Source organism: Penicillium vulpinum (genome assembly GCF_028829585.1).
Source record: "Penicillium vulpinum strain IBT 29486 chromosome Unknown utg000002l_segment0_segment0, whole genome shotgun sequence".
In the NCBI taxonomy this organism is placed as follows: domain Eukaryota; kingdom Fungi; phylum Ascomycota; class Eurotiomycetes; order Eurotiales; family Aspergillaceae; genus Penicillium; species Penicillium vulpinum.
The window spans coordinates 2,453,842-2,471,532 of NW_026643242.1; the positions used below are offsets into that span (position 1 = coordinate 2,453,842).

At 49.1% G+C, this 17,691-nt stretch overlaps 7 protein-coding genes across 7 annotated transcripts; 5 read left to right on the forward strand and 2 right to left on the reverse strand.

Moving 5' to 3' along the window:
* Positions 1–400: 400 nt before the first annotated feature.
* On the forward strand, positions 401–775 carry N7479_003987 (uncharacterized protein; the record flags this gene model as incomplete). Its single annotated transcript, XM_057251684.1, has 1 exon — positions 401–775. The coding sequence occupies one exon, from the start codon at positions 401–403 to the stop codon at positions 773–775; it is 375 nt and encodes a 124-aa protein (XP_057111009.1).
* Positions 776–3,636: 2,861 nt separating this feature from the next.
* N7479_003988 (retrograde cargo receptor ERV46) lies at positions 3,637–5,110 on the reverse strand (the record flags this gene model as incomplete). Its single annotated transcript, XM_057251685.1, has 3 exons — positions 3,637–4,579; positions 4,640–4,820; positions 4,918–5,110. The coding sequence occupies 3 exons, from the start codon at positions 5,108–5,110 to the stop codon at positions 3,637–3,639; spliced, it is 1,317 nt and encodes a 438-aa protein (XP_057111010.1).
* A 794-nt stretch (positions 5,111–5,904) lies between these two features.
* Positions 5,905–8,196, forward strand: N7479_003989 (uncharacterized protein; the record flags this gene model as incomplete). Its single annotated transcript, XM_057251686.1, has 3 exons — positions 5,905–6,351; positions 6,542–8,086; positions 8,152–8,196. 3 exons carry the CDS (start codon positions 5,905–5,907, stop codon positions 8,194–8,196), a joined length of 2,037 nt encoding a protein of 678 aa, XP_057111011.1.
* Positions 8,197–8,729: 533 nt separating this feature from the next.
* On the forward strand, positions 8,730–11,431 carry N7479_003990 (putative GARP complex subunit Vps53; the record flags this gene model as incomplete). Its single annotated transcript, XM_057251687.1, has 3 exons — positions 8,730–8,772; positions 8,832–10,630; positions 10,685–11,431. 3 exons carry the CDS (start codon positions 8,730–8,732, stop codon positions 11,429–11,431), a joined length of 2,589 nt encoding a protein of 862 aa, XP_057111012.1.
* Positions 11,432–11,881: 450 nt separating this feature from the next.
* Positions 11,882–12,400, forward strand: N7479_003991 (GNAT family N-acetyltransferase; the record flags this gene model as incomplete). Its single annotated transcript, XM_057251688.1, has 1 exon — positions 11,882–12,400. The coding sequence occupies one exon, from the start codon at positions 11,882–11,884 to the stop codon at positions 12,398–12,400; it is 519 nt and encodes a 172-aa protein (XP_057111013.1).
* Positions 12,401–14,227: 1,827 nt separating this feature from the next.
* N7479_003992 (fungal specific transcription factor domain-containing protein) lies at positions 14,228–15,525 on the forward strand (the record flags this gene model as incomplete). The annotated part of the gene is given in 2 exon segments (XM_057251689.1): positions 14,228–14,826; positions 14,838–15,525. 2 exon segments carry the CDS (start codon positions 14,228–14,230, stop codon positions 15,523–15,525), a joined length of 1,287 nt encoding a protein of 428 aa, XP_057111014.1.
* A 1,020-nt stretch (positions 15,526–16,545) lies between these two features.
* On the reverse strand, positions 16,546–17,598 carry N7479_003993 (60S ribosomal protein uL10; the record flags this gene model as incomplete). The annotated part of the gene is made up of 2 exons (XM_057251690.1): positions 17,502–17,598; positions 16,546–17,434 (listed from the first exon to the last, which is right to left on the reverse strand). Exons 1-2 carry the CDS (start codon positions 17,552–17,554, stop codon positions 16,546–16,548), a joined length of 942 nt encoding a protein of 313 aa, XP_057111015.1. The 5' UTR covers positions 17,555–17,598.
* Between the last annotated feature and the right edge of the window lie 93 nt (positions 17,599–17,691).

Consider the following 17,691-nt stretch of genomic DNA (forward strand, 5'->3'; position numbering starts at 1 on the left):
AGTCTCCCAGCGGAATCACAACGCTTTCACCATGAAGCTTAACTACCACTTTCTTTTCCTCCTGGTCTGTGTCCTGGTAAGTGGGATTCCATTGCGAACTATCAGCACCCGACAAGCACACCATATCCTGCATGAGAGCTATCGAGATTGAACGAGGCACCTGTCTCTGATGAGGTCGAGTACATTGAACTCTCATACGAGCATGCCCTGGCACCCAATAAAACAAACATAGCACATATGGAGTGGCCTGGGTGTAGCGCCCCTGTGGATAGAAGAAGTTTTAACTAACCAAATGACTTTAGTTATGGGTGGCTCCCGTATACGGCCTTGAAGGCAAATCTCGTCCAAGGCCCTGAAATGATACAATGGCGACGTGGACAAGGACTCCCTAGAGGAGAGAATGAAAAGGCTGGAGAGGGGACTGCATCCACAGCAGCTTGTTACAAGTGATCTCCCGCAGCTAAGGAAAGACCTTAACCAAAGGCCGAAGAAGCTGGAGGATTCTCACTCGGACCTCCAAGAGGCTAAAAGGGTTCTCCATAAAAGAATCTCGACAATCAAGGCGGACCTCGAGAAGAAGGTCAAAGTGGATGTCGAGGAACAGGTGAAGTCGGAGATCTGGGAGGGAATTTTGCGGCACCGCCGCCTGCCAGGCAAGGAGTGGTCAAAGGCCGAGATCGAGAGGGGGAGGATACTAAGCGCCGTAGCAGTTGAACTACAGAATGTGAGACCTACCAAGTTGAGGAATCTTAAGGTTGCCAAAATGGGCTTGTAAATGTTTCAGCGATGGACTTTGAGCAATTTCTTCTAAAAGTGACTCATTTTAGATTTACACTTGGATCCTTACCAACTCACTTTGCACTATGTTATTCCAATTCGGAACCAACCCATCGATTTTGAGCTGTAAGCCCCATTATTCTTTAGAGGACTGAGGCTAGATAGACTAGCTTCATATCTTTTACCTCCGACGGCCTCTTATTTGGGATTTAATCACAAATAAAAGTATACAAATAGAGTAGGAGAAAGCTGTTGGCTCGGTCGTAGGGCAATCGAGACAGACAATGGGCTGTTTTGTCAGCCAGAAAAGAACAGAGGAAGGGAGATGCGATGAGAAATCAGAGTTCATTCGAGTTTTTCCTTATGACGCCGCAGCACCACCGGCCCGGACTGGCTTATTGGACCTGTCACACGCTCGATGTGCTCCTGAGGAGAGGCCAATGACCACATGGATTCGCACAAATCGCTCTGTTGCATTAAGGCTTTGTATTTCCGAGTTCGTAGAAATGAAAGATTGTAAGAACAAAGAGCTTCCGCCGACCAGTTCTTTGAGACAGAGGTTTCAAATAAGCGACGAGGTCTTAGATATGGTATTCTTGTATCCAACGAGAGTGGTTCCTGTATTGGCGACTGAAATGTGTGGACTTTCCATTGGGGATCATCTGGGCTAAGACCTGGGCCTAAGTTGATCCACCTCGTGACGACTAGAGTTATACCATCTTGCCCGCATTCAACAAGTTGAAGCTCGTAATCCGTGTTGCATCTTTTGCAAATCGTGGCAATATGACAATTTGTTGCTTCCTTTCCGTCAGTATAGGACTTGACCATCCACTTGATCAACTTCGATAATTTCGAGTCCAACATATGTGCGCAAATATGAAAAAGCCCAGAGGGGCCGAGCAATATATCAGGCAAAAATGGATGAAGTTGCTTGCGAGCAACTAACATGATAGCTTGCATTCGTAGGCATAGGTTAGGAACTTCCAAATGAGTCGGTCCTCCCGGGTGTCCTGGCTGCCACAGCTCTGTCGCTGTTCCCGAGTATGGTGTTTTTCCCGAGTATATCGGTGGATTTGGAGATACCGGTGGCCCTTGGCGTGCTAACAAACCTGGGCGTGTGGATGACTTCGATATGTTTCCTCCGCCGGGACATATTTGTGCTTCAGTTGAGAACAATCTAAGTGACTCATCGTATTCTATCACTTCGGTATATGATAGCGATTCGGTATTTATACCAAATTTGGGACCGTGGTAGAACCGTCCCATGGCGAGTTGAAGATGCACGAAGTAGAAACTGTAGCGAATATGAAAAGCATACCCATGTACCTGTAGAGCAAGTTCACATGGATTTGATTTCCCCTTCTTCACACAAGGAACGTCGAAAAACCATCTAAATGGCGGGTGCGATAATCCGGAGTATTGTCTAGACCTATCATATTTGTGCAGGACAAGACAAAAATAACATACGAAGTGGTTCGGTAAATCACGCCCAATTCTATGAAGGAGTGGTAGCTTATCAACTCCTATAGGCTGTTGGAGCTGCTTCCTTTGACATTTGAGTGCCGTGAAAAGTCGCGAATTGGATAATGAGAGACAGTAGATATCCTCGTTGGACAGGAGGTCTGATATTGATGATAAAATATCCACGGGGAGACCATCCAATGAGAATTGTTGTCCTTTGCCGATGCAGTAGAAGATAGCTTGGCGAATAGACTGAACGACTTGCATGGTGACAAGCAGAAAAGGTAACCGAGTATAGCTCAACAAGGGATAGGGCCGGAAGACTATGTCCAAAAATCGTAAAGTTGGGTTCCTTCAAAAAGATCCAATAATTGTGGGATGTGAAATCGAGGAGCCAAGTTCTGCTGCAAAATGAGGAATTTCAACCGAGATAAGCGGGCTTGGAGACTGGTGACAGATAAAGAAGCAGAGCACAGAGTGGAAGAAATATAAAATGAGTTGATTTGACAAAAGGATCTTTCGGAGATGAAGAAAGAAGTATACAGAAGGCATCCGACTCGAAAGAAGGTAGTTCTTATTTAGGCTTAGGAGAAACTACTCGCTATACCCATGGATACTTAGCCTACGGGTACCTAGGTACATACATGTATGCATCTATGGATGTACCCGCTTGTAGGGTACTATCTATATACCTCTAACTAGATTGTAGTATGCCTTCTACTTCTTTTAGGAATATACATTGAGCCTGCAAACTCAATGTGGTGACGTGGTAGAGATTTCCCACACATCATGCAGCCGTACCTACAAACCTACATAGTACCGTAATAGATAATAAAAAAAGGAAGGGGGCGATAACTCCCATGCTAGTCTGTGCTCTTAGGAATGCATAAGTAGAATAATACATATTTTTATGTATTTTAATGACCGTGGGCTGAGCAGATCAAATGCCAGCAGCTAGGGTTACCGGCGTGTTTAATCGGAGCGAACCCACTCAGCCACTGGGTGATAATGTCTTGAATTTATGGGAACCTGGGGAAATAAACTTCCTGAAAGGGAAGGTGGGTTCATATCACGTGCCAGTGAATATCAACCTCTCTGTGTACAGAACAAACTTAGATACGATCAGATCTTAGTTATAAATGTGTGTTTTTAATCACAAAAGATTCGATGTTATTGATAGATGCATAGTTACATCTGAGTCCAAACAACGCAATGGCAAAACATTCATAAAGGTATCCCAAGAACGCCACAAGTGCCAGGTTCCCCGGCTTCCACGATGCTTCCCCTCATCTCACCACCCTAAAAAAGCATCTACCTCATGCTATAGTAGATCATCCCATCCAAAGAGATTTTCCGTAAATACTAACTCATATCTTATATCTGGCTAGATATCGACGTCTAGCTCGAATGCAGTTTCTTGACGCGCATAGCGCCTTCATACAGACCGCGGTCCAAAGCAGCAGCGACGGTCAGAGTACCACCGATGATAGCACAGACACCAGTAAGGAAGTTGGTGAAAGACTTCGGGCGAGCCTCACGGTTGATAACCTTCATAGGAGAGATATCGTAGTTGAAGAAGACGCCTGGAATACCGCCACCGGCATGCACGCGCTCCTTGTGGCCCTCCGCAGCGTCATTTCCACCAGAAAGAGGACGCTTGTGCGAAGTAACTGAGTACTGATGAGCCTCGATACTACCTTGAGCACCGTAGGCGAGGCCGAGGGAGCCAAGAGGCGCCTTGTCGTAGGCATTGTGGATGGAGGTCGAGAACTGAGGATCCCAGCCCAGAGGCAAGTAGGATGTCGAGACAACCTTGACGAAGTACATGAAGTTGAACGCGGGCTCGTTAGTCTCCTGCTTAGTATCGTCGAGCGGGTTAGTGTGGTGGTGGTCGGTCCACCCCCAGCGGCCTGCGAGCTCAGCGGGGAGCTGGGGCCCAAAGCGAAGCTCGTGAACCAAGTGGGACATCGTGTGTTGGTCCGTTGGGCCCGCGTTGGGCACGATGTAGGAGTCCAGATCGTGGACGTGCATGTTGCCAGAGGTGAAGCTGCGGCCTGGTGCAATGTGGAAGTTGCCCACCACCTTGTTGACCTTCAATACACCCTCGATCCGGCATCCCTCGCGGCGCTGCTCGGCGAGCTTCTCAGCATACCCTTCACGCTTGCACTGCTCAATGTTGCTGCCGTCGCCGAAGGCCCATTGCTTCTCGGCGTAGGCCTCGCGCACTTCCTCACAAGTAGTACAACATCCGGGTTTGATAGAATTGGGGGGAGGCGTTGCACCACCACATTCACCACAGTAGTCAGGAGCCAGATGCTTCGCAGCCTCGGATGGGGAGTGTCTGGAAAGGGACGATAATGAGGTTGTGATCAGGATTTTAGGTGGAAGGACTGGCACTTACAGGTCCAAAGACTGGACATCAATCACCTTGCCGCCTTCAGTGTGTGGGCTCAGGCGGACCTTGTTCACGCCATGGGCAACGCCGACCTGCTGTTCACCAGAGACATCCATCACATCCAAGGTCAAGAGCTCACATGGCAGCCGAGGGAAGGTCATGTTCAAATGAATTTCCATCCGCTCTCCTGCACAACAAAATTGAGTTGTTAGCGACCTTGTCCTATGCTCTTTATCTTTTTCAGGTCCCTCGTGGATCCGATCGAGCCCAAACTCTATTCATACCTCGCGATTTATCGACGACAAGCTCTGGCAGCACCACAACTCGTCGGTAGTCGGCCCATTCTCCCCATACCAGCCACATAACAATCAAGAGCGAAGCGATTGTAATGACACCTCCGGAGTTCGTGCGAATGCGGGCATCTTCAACGGTCTTGGCGAAGGCATCTAGCCTCGTGAATCGCGACTTTGCGGGCATATCGCCGGTCAATTGACGACCATAGGGTGAAGCGCAAAGGCCAGGCGAGGGTTCGTCAACAGTGGCAGTGTATTAAATGCCTATGAGACAAAGAGAGGGCGAATAGGTCAGCCATTGTGGTCATTGGACGCGCGCAATCTATTGAACGAGGGAGACCCCGTTCAAGTGAATAGACCAAACAAACACAATAGAGTAAAGACAATAGGGAAGGTATCCATACTAACAATAGAGTTCCAATGAGTCAATTCAAACCCAATGCGACTAAGTCTTCCAGGCACCTGACAACAGAGACAAGAGCAAGGCCAATTTGAATCATCCAAGCATACTTGCAGGGCCGATGTATGAGGAGTACCCCGTGAGGACAGACGACAGCGTGTGATTGGTCTGCGCGGAACAAAGAGATGAGTCATCGCCTAATCGGGACTGGTACTAGACAATGCCGCCTCATCACGTGCCAATCGTCACTTTTTCTTTTAGATTCACTTTACTATTCACGGTCCTATTGTTCTTTGGCCTCACTGTCACTTTCTTGTTGTCTTGCAGCTGCTCAACATAGTCTGCAGCCTCTTTCCTCTTCTCCAATCTTTTCAGTTTGCTTTTTCTTTACCTCCCACCCGCCCGAGTCACATTTCCACTGCGATTTCCTCACATGCGAACAACTTATTTCTGCCTAGTCTGAGGCGCAAAGCGCGCTGCTATCTTCACATTAGCAGTTTCAGCTTTCTTTCAACTTATCTCCCTTTACAAGAGCCTCCGATACCCCTCCCACCTCTCAAATTTCTTCTCCAATCGCCATGAAGAGCATGAAGTCTCGTCGCGGCGGCGGCAATGATCGCGGGGGAATTCGCAAGCGGGGTCCTACTCGCACCGACCGGGATGGTGACATGGACATGGATGCAAGCGGTGCTCGTGCAAAGAGAAACCGTGCTGAGAAATCTGGCCTAGGTGGTCGACTGGCCGGTGCAGGTGCAGGTGGCCGAGCTGCAGGAGCCAGCAGCCGGGCCCATGCTCGTAAGAAGATGGATGATGTGCTCGAGAGAGCAATTTACAGCCTCGACGAGCCAACAAACTTCCCACGCGGCAAAAAACCCAGCAGCGATCTGGAACCGTTTAGTGTGCGAGGATGGAAATCAAGTAAGGCGGCAAGCAACCGTGATGGCGGCGTCGAGAGCCTCATTGCATTCCTCGAACGACGCATGAATTCTTTCATGAAATCCGGACCCCGCGCAAAGATTACAAAGGTATGTTCCTCGTTTACAATGGCGGTCACCAATATCGATCCTCGACGTCCCTCGCTTCAGTGTCCTCTCGTTTTCGAGGACGGTCCTCCTGCAAAACGACGATCGACACATTTTGGGCTTTTTGGTTTCTTCCCCTTTGGGTGACCGTGGATTTCAAGGTCCCTTCGCACCTTTCTAACTTTCAAATTAGTCGCGCACTGAAGGTGACACTCTTATCGCATTCGTTCGACCTGATCTGGCGGGTCACATGCTTCGCATCAACAATAATGTCTTCGCCGGAGCTCATGTTACTGTTGAAGCATACACAGCCGCCACCGCACTCGAGAATGAGCTGGCCGCAGCGGACACCGGCCCTAACTCGACCACCGATATCAAGACTAGGATGACTACTATCCTCGGCAAACGCTTCTTCCCTGCCACGAAGTTACTTGACTTGTCGAAGATGTTGGATGACCCCGATATGGATTCCGTGGAATTCCTCAACACTGCCTCTACTAAGTCCAAGTTCTTCCCTGCTCTCATGAAGGTCTGGGAAATGGGCTTCAAGACTACAGCTGAGCGACTTGAAGCCGTCGAAAGTGTCAGTCTGGCGGGTAACAAACTCAGCAATATCAACCCTGTGACAACCCTGGCGCAATCTTTCCCCGATATTCAATATCTGGACCTCTCGGACAATAACCTCAAAAATTCTCAGGCGATGATTGGATGGCGGTGGAAATTCCGCAACCTGATTTTCCTTGACCTGACTGGAAACGAAATCAGTTCCGACCCAACCTTCAAGGACACTATGCTCAAGTGGTATCCCAAGCTGCAAACTTTGAACAATGTCCAAGTGCGAACTCCGGAAGAGGTCGCGGCTCAGAAGAAGACACCGATCCCCATCTTGCCCCCTCACTTCATTGACGAATCACAAGTCGGCGAGAACTTCGTTCGTGCTTTCTTCCCTGGCTATGACAACGATCGCAACAGCCTTGTCAGCAGCGTTTACGATGACGAATCTACTTTCTCGCTGAATGTCAACACCACCGCTACTCGGGCCGGTCAAACTGAGACAGCAGGTTGGGGTGAATACATCAGAAAGAGTCGAAATCTCGACAAGATCAGCCACCTTTCCGCACGGATGTCGCGTTCCTTCAAGGGCGTTGAGAAAATCCGTGAAGTTTTCAATTCGCTCCCGCCTACTCGCCACCCTGATCTTATCGCAAAAGCAGAGCAATGGCTCATTGAATGCCACCCAGTCCCCCATCTACCCGACCCTACTGGACAAAGCCCCACTGGCGTTGGTGGTCTCTCCCTCATGGTTCATGGACAACTTGAGGAGAGCGTTGGTGGCAAGATTGAGCTCCGAAGTTTCGATCGAACTTTCATCATTGGCCCCGGTAACACCCCCGGTGGCATCCGAGTCATCAGCGAGGTTTTCTCCCTACGCGCTTACGGTGGACATGAGGCATGGTCCCCTGAGATCCAGGCACTTTCACAGATCCCCCAGGTCGCAGTACCCGGTCCTGTTCTCACTCCATCTCCCGCACCCCCCGCAGCTGCTGCCCCAGGTGGCAATGTTGCTGAAGGATATGGCTTGCCCCGACCTGGAAAATCCGACGCCCAGCTTCAGCAGGAGCAGATGGTCATTCAGATGAGTGAAAAGTCGGGTATGACTTTCGAATACTCAGAGATGGCCCTCGCGGGCAACGGCTGGAATGTCGAGCTTGCTTGGAAGAACTTCGAGCAACTCAAGGTAAGCTAGTTCCAAGGATGGTTCCTTAATTTGCCACGGAATGATCACTAACGAGATTACAATAGGCGACCAACGCACTTCCTCCCACCGCTTTTCTTGCTCCGGCGTGAGCAACTTGCCCTTTCACTACTCTGTGGTTTCACTGAAAACTTCCATGTCCACTCCCAATTCCATTGTTGTTAGCTAGTCAGTTTTATCTTGGGAGTGGCCATGTGGAAGAATAATGCATATGATGTGACCAATAATTTTTTTTTACTTGCATGGCTGGGCGAATGGCACTGGTTTGATAGCTTCCAGATCTGGATATGGGTCACTGGGCCAGCAACTTTATGAAACCCCTGAAAAATCAAGAATCAAATGAACCCTCTATCACAATTTTCCTGTCAGAATATATGTAGTAAAGTGAATTGAGAATCTCAAGAGTTGTCTGTAAGTGCCTAAAGACACACACCCTGTTAGGATTGCGGTAGTTGCGGAAGATGCCAAGCTGGCGCGCTAAAGCCATGCGGGCCGCAATCAACCCCCATTCACTTCTCCCTTCCACGAAATCCGCATTGGCCTCACAAAAAGCAAGTTGGGACCAAGGGCAGGATGATTCTGGCAAGCTGATGGAATGACGATCACTGCCACAACCACCGGCCACATGTCGCCAGACAAGGAACCAAGCCTCGACGCCTTGGATGCGGGTGCGGAACAATTGATCTCTCGTGTTCGCTGTATAGGCTAACATAGGAGGTACATCCAGTGGACTACGATCCGATTGAACACTTGAATGCCGTTTTCTCCCATCCATCCACCCTCTCCTCCGTTTCTCAGATCTCCGACGCCCTGAACGAATGCGAAGATGAGCTAGATGATGACATCGGTCTGCTGGTGGAGGAGCAGGTCATCTCCAATGCCGATAGCGTGGAACGAATTCAGGCAGCTAAAGCTGACCTCTCGGAGCTGTTTAAGAAGATCGATGATGTGCGTGAGCGCGCATTGAAGACCGAGCAGTCAATCACCGACATGACAGCCGACATCAAGCAATTAGACAACGCGAAGAAGAACCTCACATTATCGATGACAGCGCTTAAGCGTCTACAGATGCTGACTACGGCGTATGACCAACTCCAAGCTCTCAGTCGGACGCGGCAATATGGAGAATGTGCACAGCTACTCCAAGCTGTCATTCAGCTCATGGCCCATTTCAAGTCATACCGATCAATTGACCAAATCGCAATGCTCAGCCGGAATGTCGCAGACATACAACGAGATCTCCAAGAACAGGTCTGCGAAGACTTCGAGCTGGCTTTCGCTAAGGGGGAGGTAGGTCCGAAACGCGCGATGCTTGCGGAGTCATGTCTAGTCGCAGATGCTCTAGGTGAACACGCACGGTCCCGAATCGTGACTTGGTATTGCAATACACAGCTCCGTGAGTACCGGCAGGTCTTCCGGAACAACGAGGAGGCTGGGTCATTGGACAACATCTCCCGCCGGTATTCCTGGTTCCGACGCATATTGAAGATATATGACGAAGAGAATGCGGCCATCTTCCCGGCTTCGTGGAGGGTAAATGAGGTTTTGGCCAATGTCTTCTGCGAGGGTACACGAGAGGACTTCAAGGGTATTTTGTCCCGGTCTGTACGCCGCGGACAGACAATCGATGTCAATTTGCTCCTCTCGTGCTTGCAAGAGACGCTTGATTTCGAACATTCTCTTGAGCGCCGCTTCGCCCCTTCGTCGCGTACATCTATTGATACCTTTGCCTCTGCTGAACCGCCTGTATTCAACCAGTCAATTTCCGAGGCCTTCGAGCCATACCTCAGTGTCTGGGTCGAGGCTCAAGACAAGCAACTTGCGGCCCTGATACCGAAGTACCGCCAACAGCCCCTCCAAATACCGGACGAGGAGGAGTTCAACTCGCACATTGTGATTTCATCCTCGACTGAGCTTTTCACTTTCTATCGGCATGCTTTACAACAGTGTGCCAAGCTCTCAACGGGCGGCAGTCTGGTGGAGCTGGCCAAGGTGTTCGCCAAATATTTGGACCAATATGCCCAGCAAGTCCTTCTGAACTATATAAGTGAACGACCAACGGTTCACACGCCATCTAGGGTGCCCTCGGTCGAAGATTACATCTCAGTTTTGAACACTGCTGATTACTGCTACACGACTTGCACCCAGTTGGAAGAGAAAATCAGGGGTAGACTGGATGAGAACCTGAAGCAATCCGTGGATCTGCAAAGTCAGGCAGACTCTTTCATGGGCATTGCATCCGCTGCTGTACGAGGTCTTGTACGCCAAGTCGAAGTCGATCTTGAGCCTTCCTGGCGTGAAATGCGCAATACGCCCTGGGCTAAAATTGAGGCAGTCAGTGATCAGAGCTCGTACGTTAGCGAGATGCTCTCCCAGACGAAGGAGAAGGCAACTGGAATTTTACAATTGTTGCATAAACAGCAATATGCGCGTGCCTTCTCCGATCATCTTGTGGAGTTCATGTCTAGCCAGTTCATTAGCAATGTCTTCCAATGCAGGCCTGTTTCAGAAACCGGCGCAGAACAGGTATGATAACCCCCCTGCGATGTAATTGCATATCTTACTAACTCAAATACATAGATGCTTCTCGATTCCTATGCTCTCAAGAGCGGCCTTTCGTCCCTGTTACCCGCCCCCGCGCCCGCTGGCTTTGTCAAGCGTGTGAACAGCAGCTTCTTTAAAATCGAAACTCTCCTCAAAACCCTCCAGGTCCGGCCGTCACCACCGGAAGCTCTTGTTCAAGCATACCTTATCCACATTGCTGACTGCAACAACAACAACTTCCGCAAAATCCTCGATCTCAAAGGCATCCGCAGTCGCCAAGAACAAAATCACCTTGTGGAGCTATTCCAGCTTCACCGTGCATCAGATCGCTATGCATCTAGCCTCCAGCAGAGCAATCCAATCCTCGCCGCTCTCCAAGGGCCATCCGCCACTACCACCAGCTCCGTATCCCAAGGCCTGGGTCTAGGAAGCGCCACCGCAGTTATGCCCTCCCGCTTTGATGCCTCCATGCTCGGCTCTGCCATCATGTCCGCTGCAAAAGATGGGGTCGACCGCTTCGGAAACCCCAGTCTGAGCACTCTCGGTGCTGGTGTGACTGGGGCTACTGGGACAACTACATCTACATCTGGCGTGACCAGTCCATCAGGCACTTTGTCCCCTTCCCTAGCCAGCTCTACCCTACAATCCAATCCCATGCAAACACCAACAGAAAGTGCCACAGGAAATCTCAATGAGAACCTAAAGAACATTGGCAAATTCTTCCGCCGCGATCTCGGCGGTTTTGGAGGCCGGTTCGGGCGGAGTACTGAGGATGGGGCGTAGCTCCTCTCTACCTATTTTCGTTATGTTTTGTTTCTTTCTGGTTATATTTTGACTGAAGCGTGGATACACCATTGTAGAAATGTTCTTTGCCGTTTTGGCTGGTTTTTTCGGGTCATTACATGCCCGGAGGTGTAGTTCATTATCCAGTCTTGGCCTCATGTTTTTTGCAGTTGTATACCACTTGGATTGAATGCATTGAATGCCACATCCGTGTTAACTTGGATATAATTCGTCTATATATTTTCATTGCACATTGCAAAATCCAAATCCATCCCCTAGGCGGGTCAGAGTTCTTCGAAAATATTCTCTTGTGGTCCACGCCCTTCCAATGACATGTCCCGATAAGAAAGGGCTCTACACAATAAAATATATATTGACTTACTCCCTAGTCACCCACAATCCCTGCCTTTCCTCGTTGCACAACAAACCCAACCGAGCAAAGCAACCACAATGGATCCCCCAAATTCCCAAGAACTCCAACCCCCAGGATACACCCTCCGCGCCCACCGACCAGGGGATATAGGCTGGATAATTCACCGACACGCAACACTATACGAGCAAGAATATGGCTGGGGTACAAAAATGGAAGCGCTAGTAAGCCAAATTGGTGCAGAATTCCTCGACAACTACGACGCATCCACAGACCGGTGCTGGATCGCCGAGCGCAACAACGAGTTCTTGGGCTGTATAGTTCTTATTCGAGACAGAGATGCCGTCAACACGGCAAAGCTGCGTCTCCTCCTTGTTGAGCCCAGCGCGCGGGGTCTTGGGCTTGGCCGCGCCTTGATCGAGCAGTGTACGCGGTTTGCGCGCGAGACGGGGTATGCAAAGATTCGGCTTTGGACGCAGAATGTTCTTGTTTCGGCTAGGAAGTTGTATGCGAAGGAGGGTTATCGGCTTGTTAGTTCTGAGGAGCATGGCGCTTTTGGAGAGCAGCTTGTTGGGGAGTGTTGGGAGTTAGTATTGTGAGAGAGTGATTGTTATGTACACAGGTATCCTTGTTTGTGGTTTTGTGTTGCGAGGAGGGGACTTGGTTATAATTTTTTTTCTCTTGAGTCGGGAGAACCGGATGGCTGAATGCAGAAAATTGGCAAGCAAGGAAGAGAGACATGCAAGAAATAAAGTACAGCACAAGAAGATAAAAGGTGTTGTACATAATAATCTCATATTTGTCTCCGAGATATAGTCTACACATTGTAGTTATGGTTTGGATCCAACTCTCGTTGCTAACTATGTCTTGCGTTAAATATAAAACTAGGTACATTTACTCTATTGTTGAAAAGTGTACTACTAGTATAGATCTCTGTAGGGAGGGACATATGCTTCCGAAATAGGAAATGTATCACGTGGTAATGTTTGGATACTTCTTTTTTTCCTTCTTTGTATCCAAATGGTATCTTGAGATTAGGACTTATAGAAGACTAAATGACCTTGAGATATGTGTACAATGTACAATGCATAAGATACCCATGATACATCTGTGAGTGCCCAGGTGTAGATACATCTGCATACCTTGGGTAAGGTTATAACTTATCAAACTCTCTAAAATAAGGTAAAGTGGGTCAAACTATATGTGGGCCCCCTAATAACGTGAGGATTTGTATTAAGTTAGTGCAGTCATCCCCAGCTAACGATAAGGCTAAAAACCCGTTAGATCGAGAACCTCGTAGAATTCAGGTCCTAACACACTATCTACTTTGTCAAAGGTCATATACATCATACATGGAAAAGTCGCTTTTACAAAGTAAGCCTCCCACCGGCTTTTTCTGCTATCTACCTATAAAACTGGGAAGTGGAAGAAAATACCTAGAGAAAAAGACATCTAAGAAGGCATCTGAAAAGAATATCTAGGAAGATCATCAAAAAGACTGCCAAAAGGATATCATAAGGCCGGATAAGCGGCCGAATACTCTTGTATATATCTGGTTTGCATCCAAATTTCTACCCCTGAGATGAAAGGCTGGACTCGCCGCTACTAAGAGGTGGGTCGAGCTTCTAAGAGGGATCGACCAACAAGGAATTTTAATTGGTTGACTCAGCTCTGATATAAGTGGACCTTCCTAGGTTGGGCTGTATAGGAGAAATGGCGAATAAACGAAGTTCATATGGAGGGAATTTGTTAACTAGTTATTACTATAGTGGATTAAGTAATGCGCTAGTACCTGTTTGTAAAATCCGGGTATTCAATATATCTACATTCTTGAAAACTTGGTTAAATTTCCTAGACAATCATCTAATAGTATTGCGGTCATTCTGCTACTTTGTTGAGCTTTCTCAAAGTCTGGATGCTCTCATAAACGGTGAAATGATCGAGGCAGAAACGAGCCATATTGATTGGTCAGAAATTGATGTTGACATCTTCGCTCGGTTATGCGAATTTGCCTATCGCCAAAACATGTCCCCTTCATATCACCTGATCAATGGCAAGCATCTATACTCAAATAGGAGCTGGGCCGAGGCTGCGTGCGAGCCTGAGCCAGATGTATCTTACCCCGATCCTGACTTTGAGCCTAGATGGAGGGTCCGACGAGACCATGAAATCCCGTGCGAGAAGAAAGTCTTCCATAGAAGATTTGACGCTGCATTTGCAGAGAGCCTTGTGGTTTTAAGTCTTAAAAACCACAACTTAGGCTATATTTTCACACCACATACGAACACCGGTTCCTAGGAAGACTTCGAATACGGGCAGGCCGTTTCCCATTAACGTTGATAGAGCCATCGCTATATGAACCTTAGACAAGCTTAGTTTTCGAGTGCCTGTATCAAGCCAATTGTGGATATTTACGGCAAAGCTGGATGACTGCGCGGCGAGCCATGACTATTGCGCAGTCGATGGGCTTTCATCGGTCAGGGGCTCGGGTTCACTACAAGGTTCTCAACCCAGAGACCAAGGCGTACCCACACTTGATGTGGTTCCGCATTGTTTTCTACGATCGACAGATGTGTCTTATGCTCGGTATGCCGCAAGGGGCCACTGATCGAAGCATAGCACCTGATTCGATGCTCAAGGATTCGGCCAGCGGTCAGCTTGAGCAAATCCATTGCGTCATTGCATCGCAAATTTTGGAGCGCAACGAACATGACTCGGCCAGCTATGATTATGCCTGGACGCGGAATCTCGATAAGGAGCTGCAGCGATCGGCCCGGAGCTTGCCAACTCGATGGTGGCTAATCCTGAACCTCAGCGGCGAGACGAAGGGCTCGCAGGCTTTGTTCTGGGAAATGCGGCGACTGTCAGAACAATTATTTCATTATAACTTTCTCAGCCAGCTCCACCTTCCCTACATGTTTCACGACTCTGTTGAGCACAAATTCAATTACTCCCGAATTACTTGTGCCAACGCCTCGCGAGAGATCTTATCCCGCTTCATCATGCTGCGCCGCTGGAATCTCAAGTAGCTTTTAGCTGTCGTACCATCGACTTCACTGCGCTTATGGCGGCCATGACCCTGCTACTGGCTCATCTGTATAGTCACCGTTGCTCGCAGGTCGACAATTTTCTCGCCGCCCAATATTTGGGTGACCGTGCCATGATCGAGCAGGCACAAGAAGACATGGAGGAGCTCAACCGCCTGAACTCAGATACCTTGAGTGCACGAAGCGCTCAGTTGCTGAGCCGGTTGCTCGCCATTGAAGCCAAGGCAGCCGAAGGTGACTTCGAAAGCGCCCAAAGCGTAATCGTACAAGGGTCCGAGATCGAAGAAACACAATCCGACGACCCGACCAACCCTGGCAAACACATTTATATCCCGTATTTTGGGGTCATTACAGCTGGGGGCGAGTCTCATGCTGACAGCATGAGTTCCCAAGCCCAAACACAGCCGACCTCTTCTACAACATCAATTCCAGATTCCTATAACAACCATTTCCGTAATAAAATTAGCAGCAACAAAACTTACAATAACGCAACTGCTCTCTTTGCACCGCTAATCTCGGGAGTTCTCTCAGATGATCCCATGCGGCAGTTTGAATACCCTGGGGCGGCAGCTAGAATGGAGGATGATGCATTCCAGGATCTGGACTTAGCTTTCTTGGACAACTTGATGAGAGGAACCGGGGATGGAGAAGACAGTACAGAATGGGCTGCGGTATGAGAAAACGCCACATTCGAGCTGCCTGCATGTAGATATGACGTATTTGAAGTCGTCTGCCGGACTCGTCTATATGACTGCATTACTGGATACTAGAGCAAGGGTGCAGTTTGGATATTTTGCATTTCATGGGGAATCGCACAAATTATCCGCTGCTCTTAGCATTGGAGGATTGTGAGGGCCCTATAAGTTCAGTGTGTTTGCGCTGCTACTAATCTCAAATCAGCAACAAGGTTGTGGTAAGACCAATCATCGTCCATCCTCCGTACACAGGTGGAAATAGCACGAAACTGTACCACTACTAGTGGTAGTAGTGCGTATCTATTATACGTGCCGTGTAGTGGGACCTCGGTCCGCACGTATGATGAAGAGTAATAAGTTCCGCCCAATAATACTTCAAGAGTTCCCACTAAAATCCGTAGTAGGTAACCATTACGAACAGTTTCAAAGATTTCGGAGACCGATTTTTTCATTGAGCAACCATCTATTACGGCAGCTGCACAAATAGAGATAGCGAACAGGATTTCCGACGGCCTCCAACTACAAAATTGTCTACGGCGACAACATATCAGCACTACTATCGCAGGTCATATGAAGGGCATCTGTAGTCTTGTCACAAGTTAGCAATTGTTTGCAAATTGAAGAGTCAAAAGTCCAAGTCAAAAGCATATGTGAGGGTAAAGGCATGGCGTCATCAAAAAATTAGAGTGTTGTTGTTGCATTATTTTAATCTTCAGAGCGCCCCGGAGGGGGGCGTAAATGCTCGGGGTTAAAAATTTATAATCATCCGCCAGGGTGATGTGAGGTGGGGTGTGCAGGGGGGAGGAACAAAGAGAGGAAAAGAATTGAAAACTCACCAATTCTGTGGAAAGGAACAATGGGCGTAGCTACGTCCATTATACGAGTCCTAGGTTTCCAAAGGAAATCCATTGCCAAGGCATGATGTTTCATTCCCAGTCGCTATTTCAAGCGCTGGTTCAAGTAAATCTAATACATGGCATTTGCATCCCGTTGAGGAAGCGCTTAGTCGAAGAGACCGAAGCCCATGTCCTCATCGGACTCCTCCTCCTCCTCAGCGGGAGCAGCAGCGGCAGGGGCGTCACCACCGGAGGTGGCAGCGGCGGCAGCGACAGGAGCAGCAGAGGCGTACGCATCGGGGTTGGCGATGCGGTCCTTGAGATCCTCAATCTCGGCCCAGCTGTAGTCGGTGGCGATGGCAGCGGCGAGAACCTTCTTGTATCCGTTGACAAGGGAGTGGAAGACGGAGGGAAGGGTGGGGAGGTTGGCAGCCAGAGAGACAGCGGTGATGGTAGCAATGGCCTGGGAGAAGGCGGACAGGAGCTGATCATCGGTGATGTCGAGAATCTCGGCGCCGAAGCACTGACCATTCTCGTAGACCTGGGCGATGGTCATACCGTAGGTGAAGGGAGAGATGTTCAGCAGGTTAAGGAGGGTAGCCTCGGAGGCACCGACCTTGCTACCAGCCTCAACGAGCTTGAGGTCGGAGACAATTTCAATGGTACCACGAGCAATCTTGGTGGGGACACCGAGAGCCTGGAAGAAGGCGGTCTTACCGGGCTCCATACCAGTGTTACCAGCGGGAATCCAGACATCATCGGGGGCGACGGCACCGGCACGAGCGGGAGCAGCGACACGGTTGGCAAGGATTCTCTCCTTGATGGACTTCAGGTCACCGTTGGTGAAGATGAAACCGACGTTGCCACGGACGTGGGGGAGGAGACGCTCCCACTCGGGGTTCTCAGTGACGAAACCCTTAAGGGCACGACGAACCATGGTGTTCTTACCCATCAGGACGACGGCCTCGCCACGGAGGGCGATACGGATCTCGTGCATCTGCTGGGAGCTGACATTGTCAACTCCGACGATGAAGATGGTGCTGTACTCATTGAGACTGTAACGGGAATTGTTAGAAATTTTGAATCGAGTCAATTGCCAGGAACCATTGAGGGGAAGCTTACAGAGTACGCAGCTTCTCGAAGTAAGCAGACTTGGTTGCTGACTTGCCCCCCATTTCTTCTTGATTTTAGTGAAGATAGGTTGTTTAAGGGAAAGTCTATTGTTGTTGTGGTTAATGAAGGAGAAGAAAGGAAGAGCTGTCCAATTTTGGAAAAATCAATTTTGGTGGTGCGCTCGCTAGTGGGTCACGTG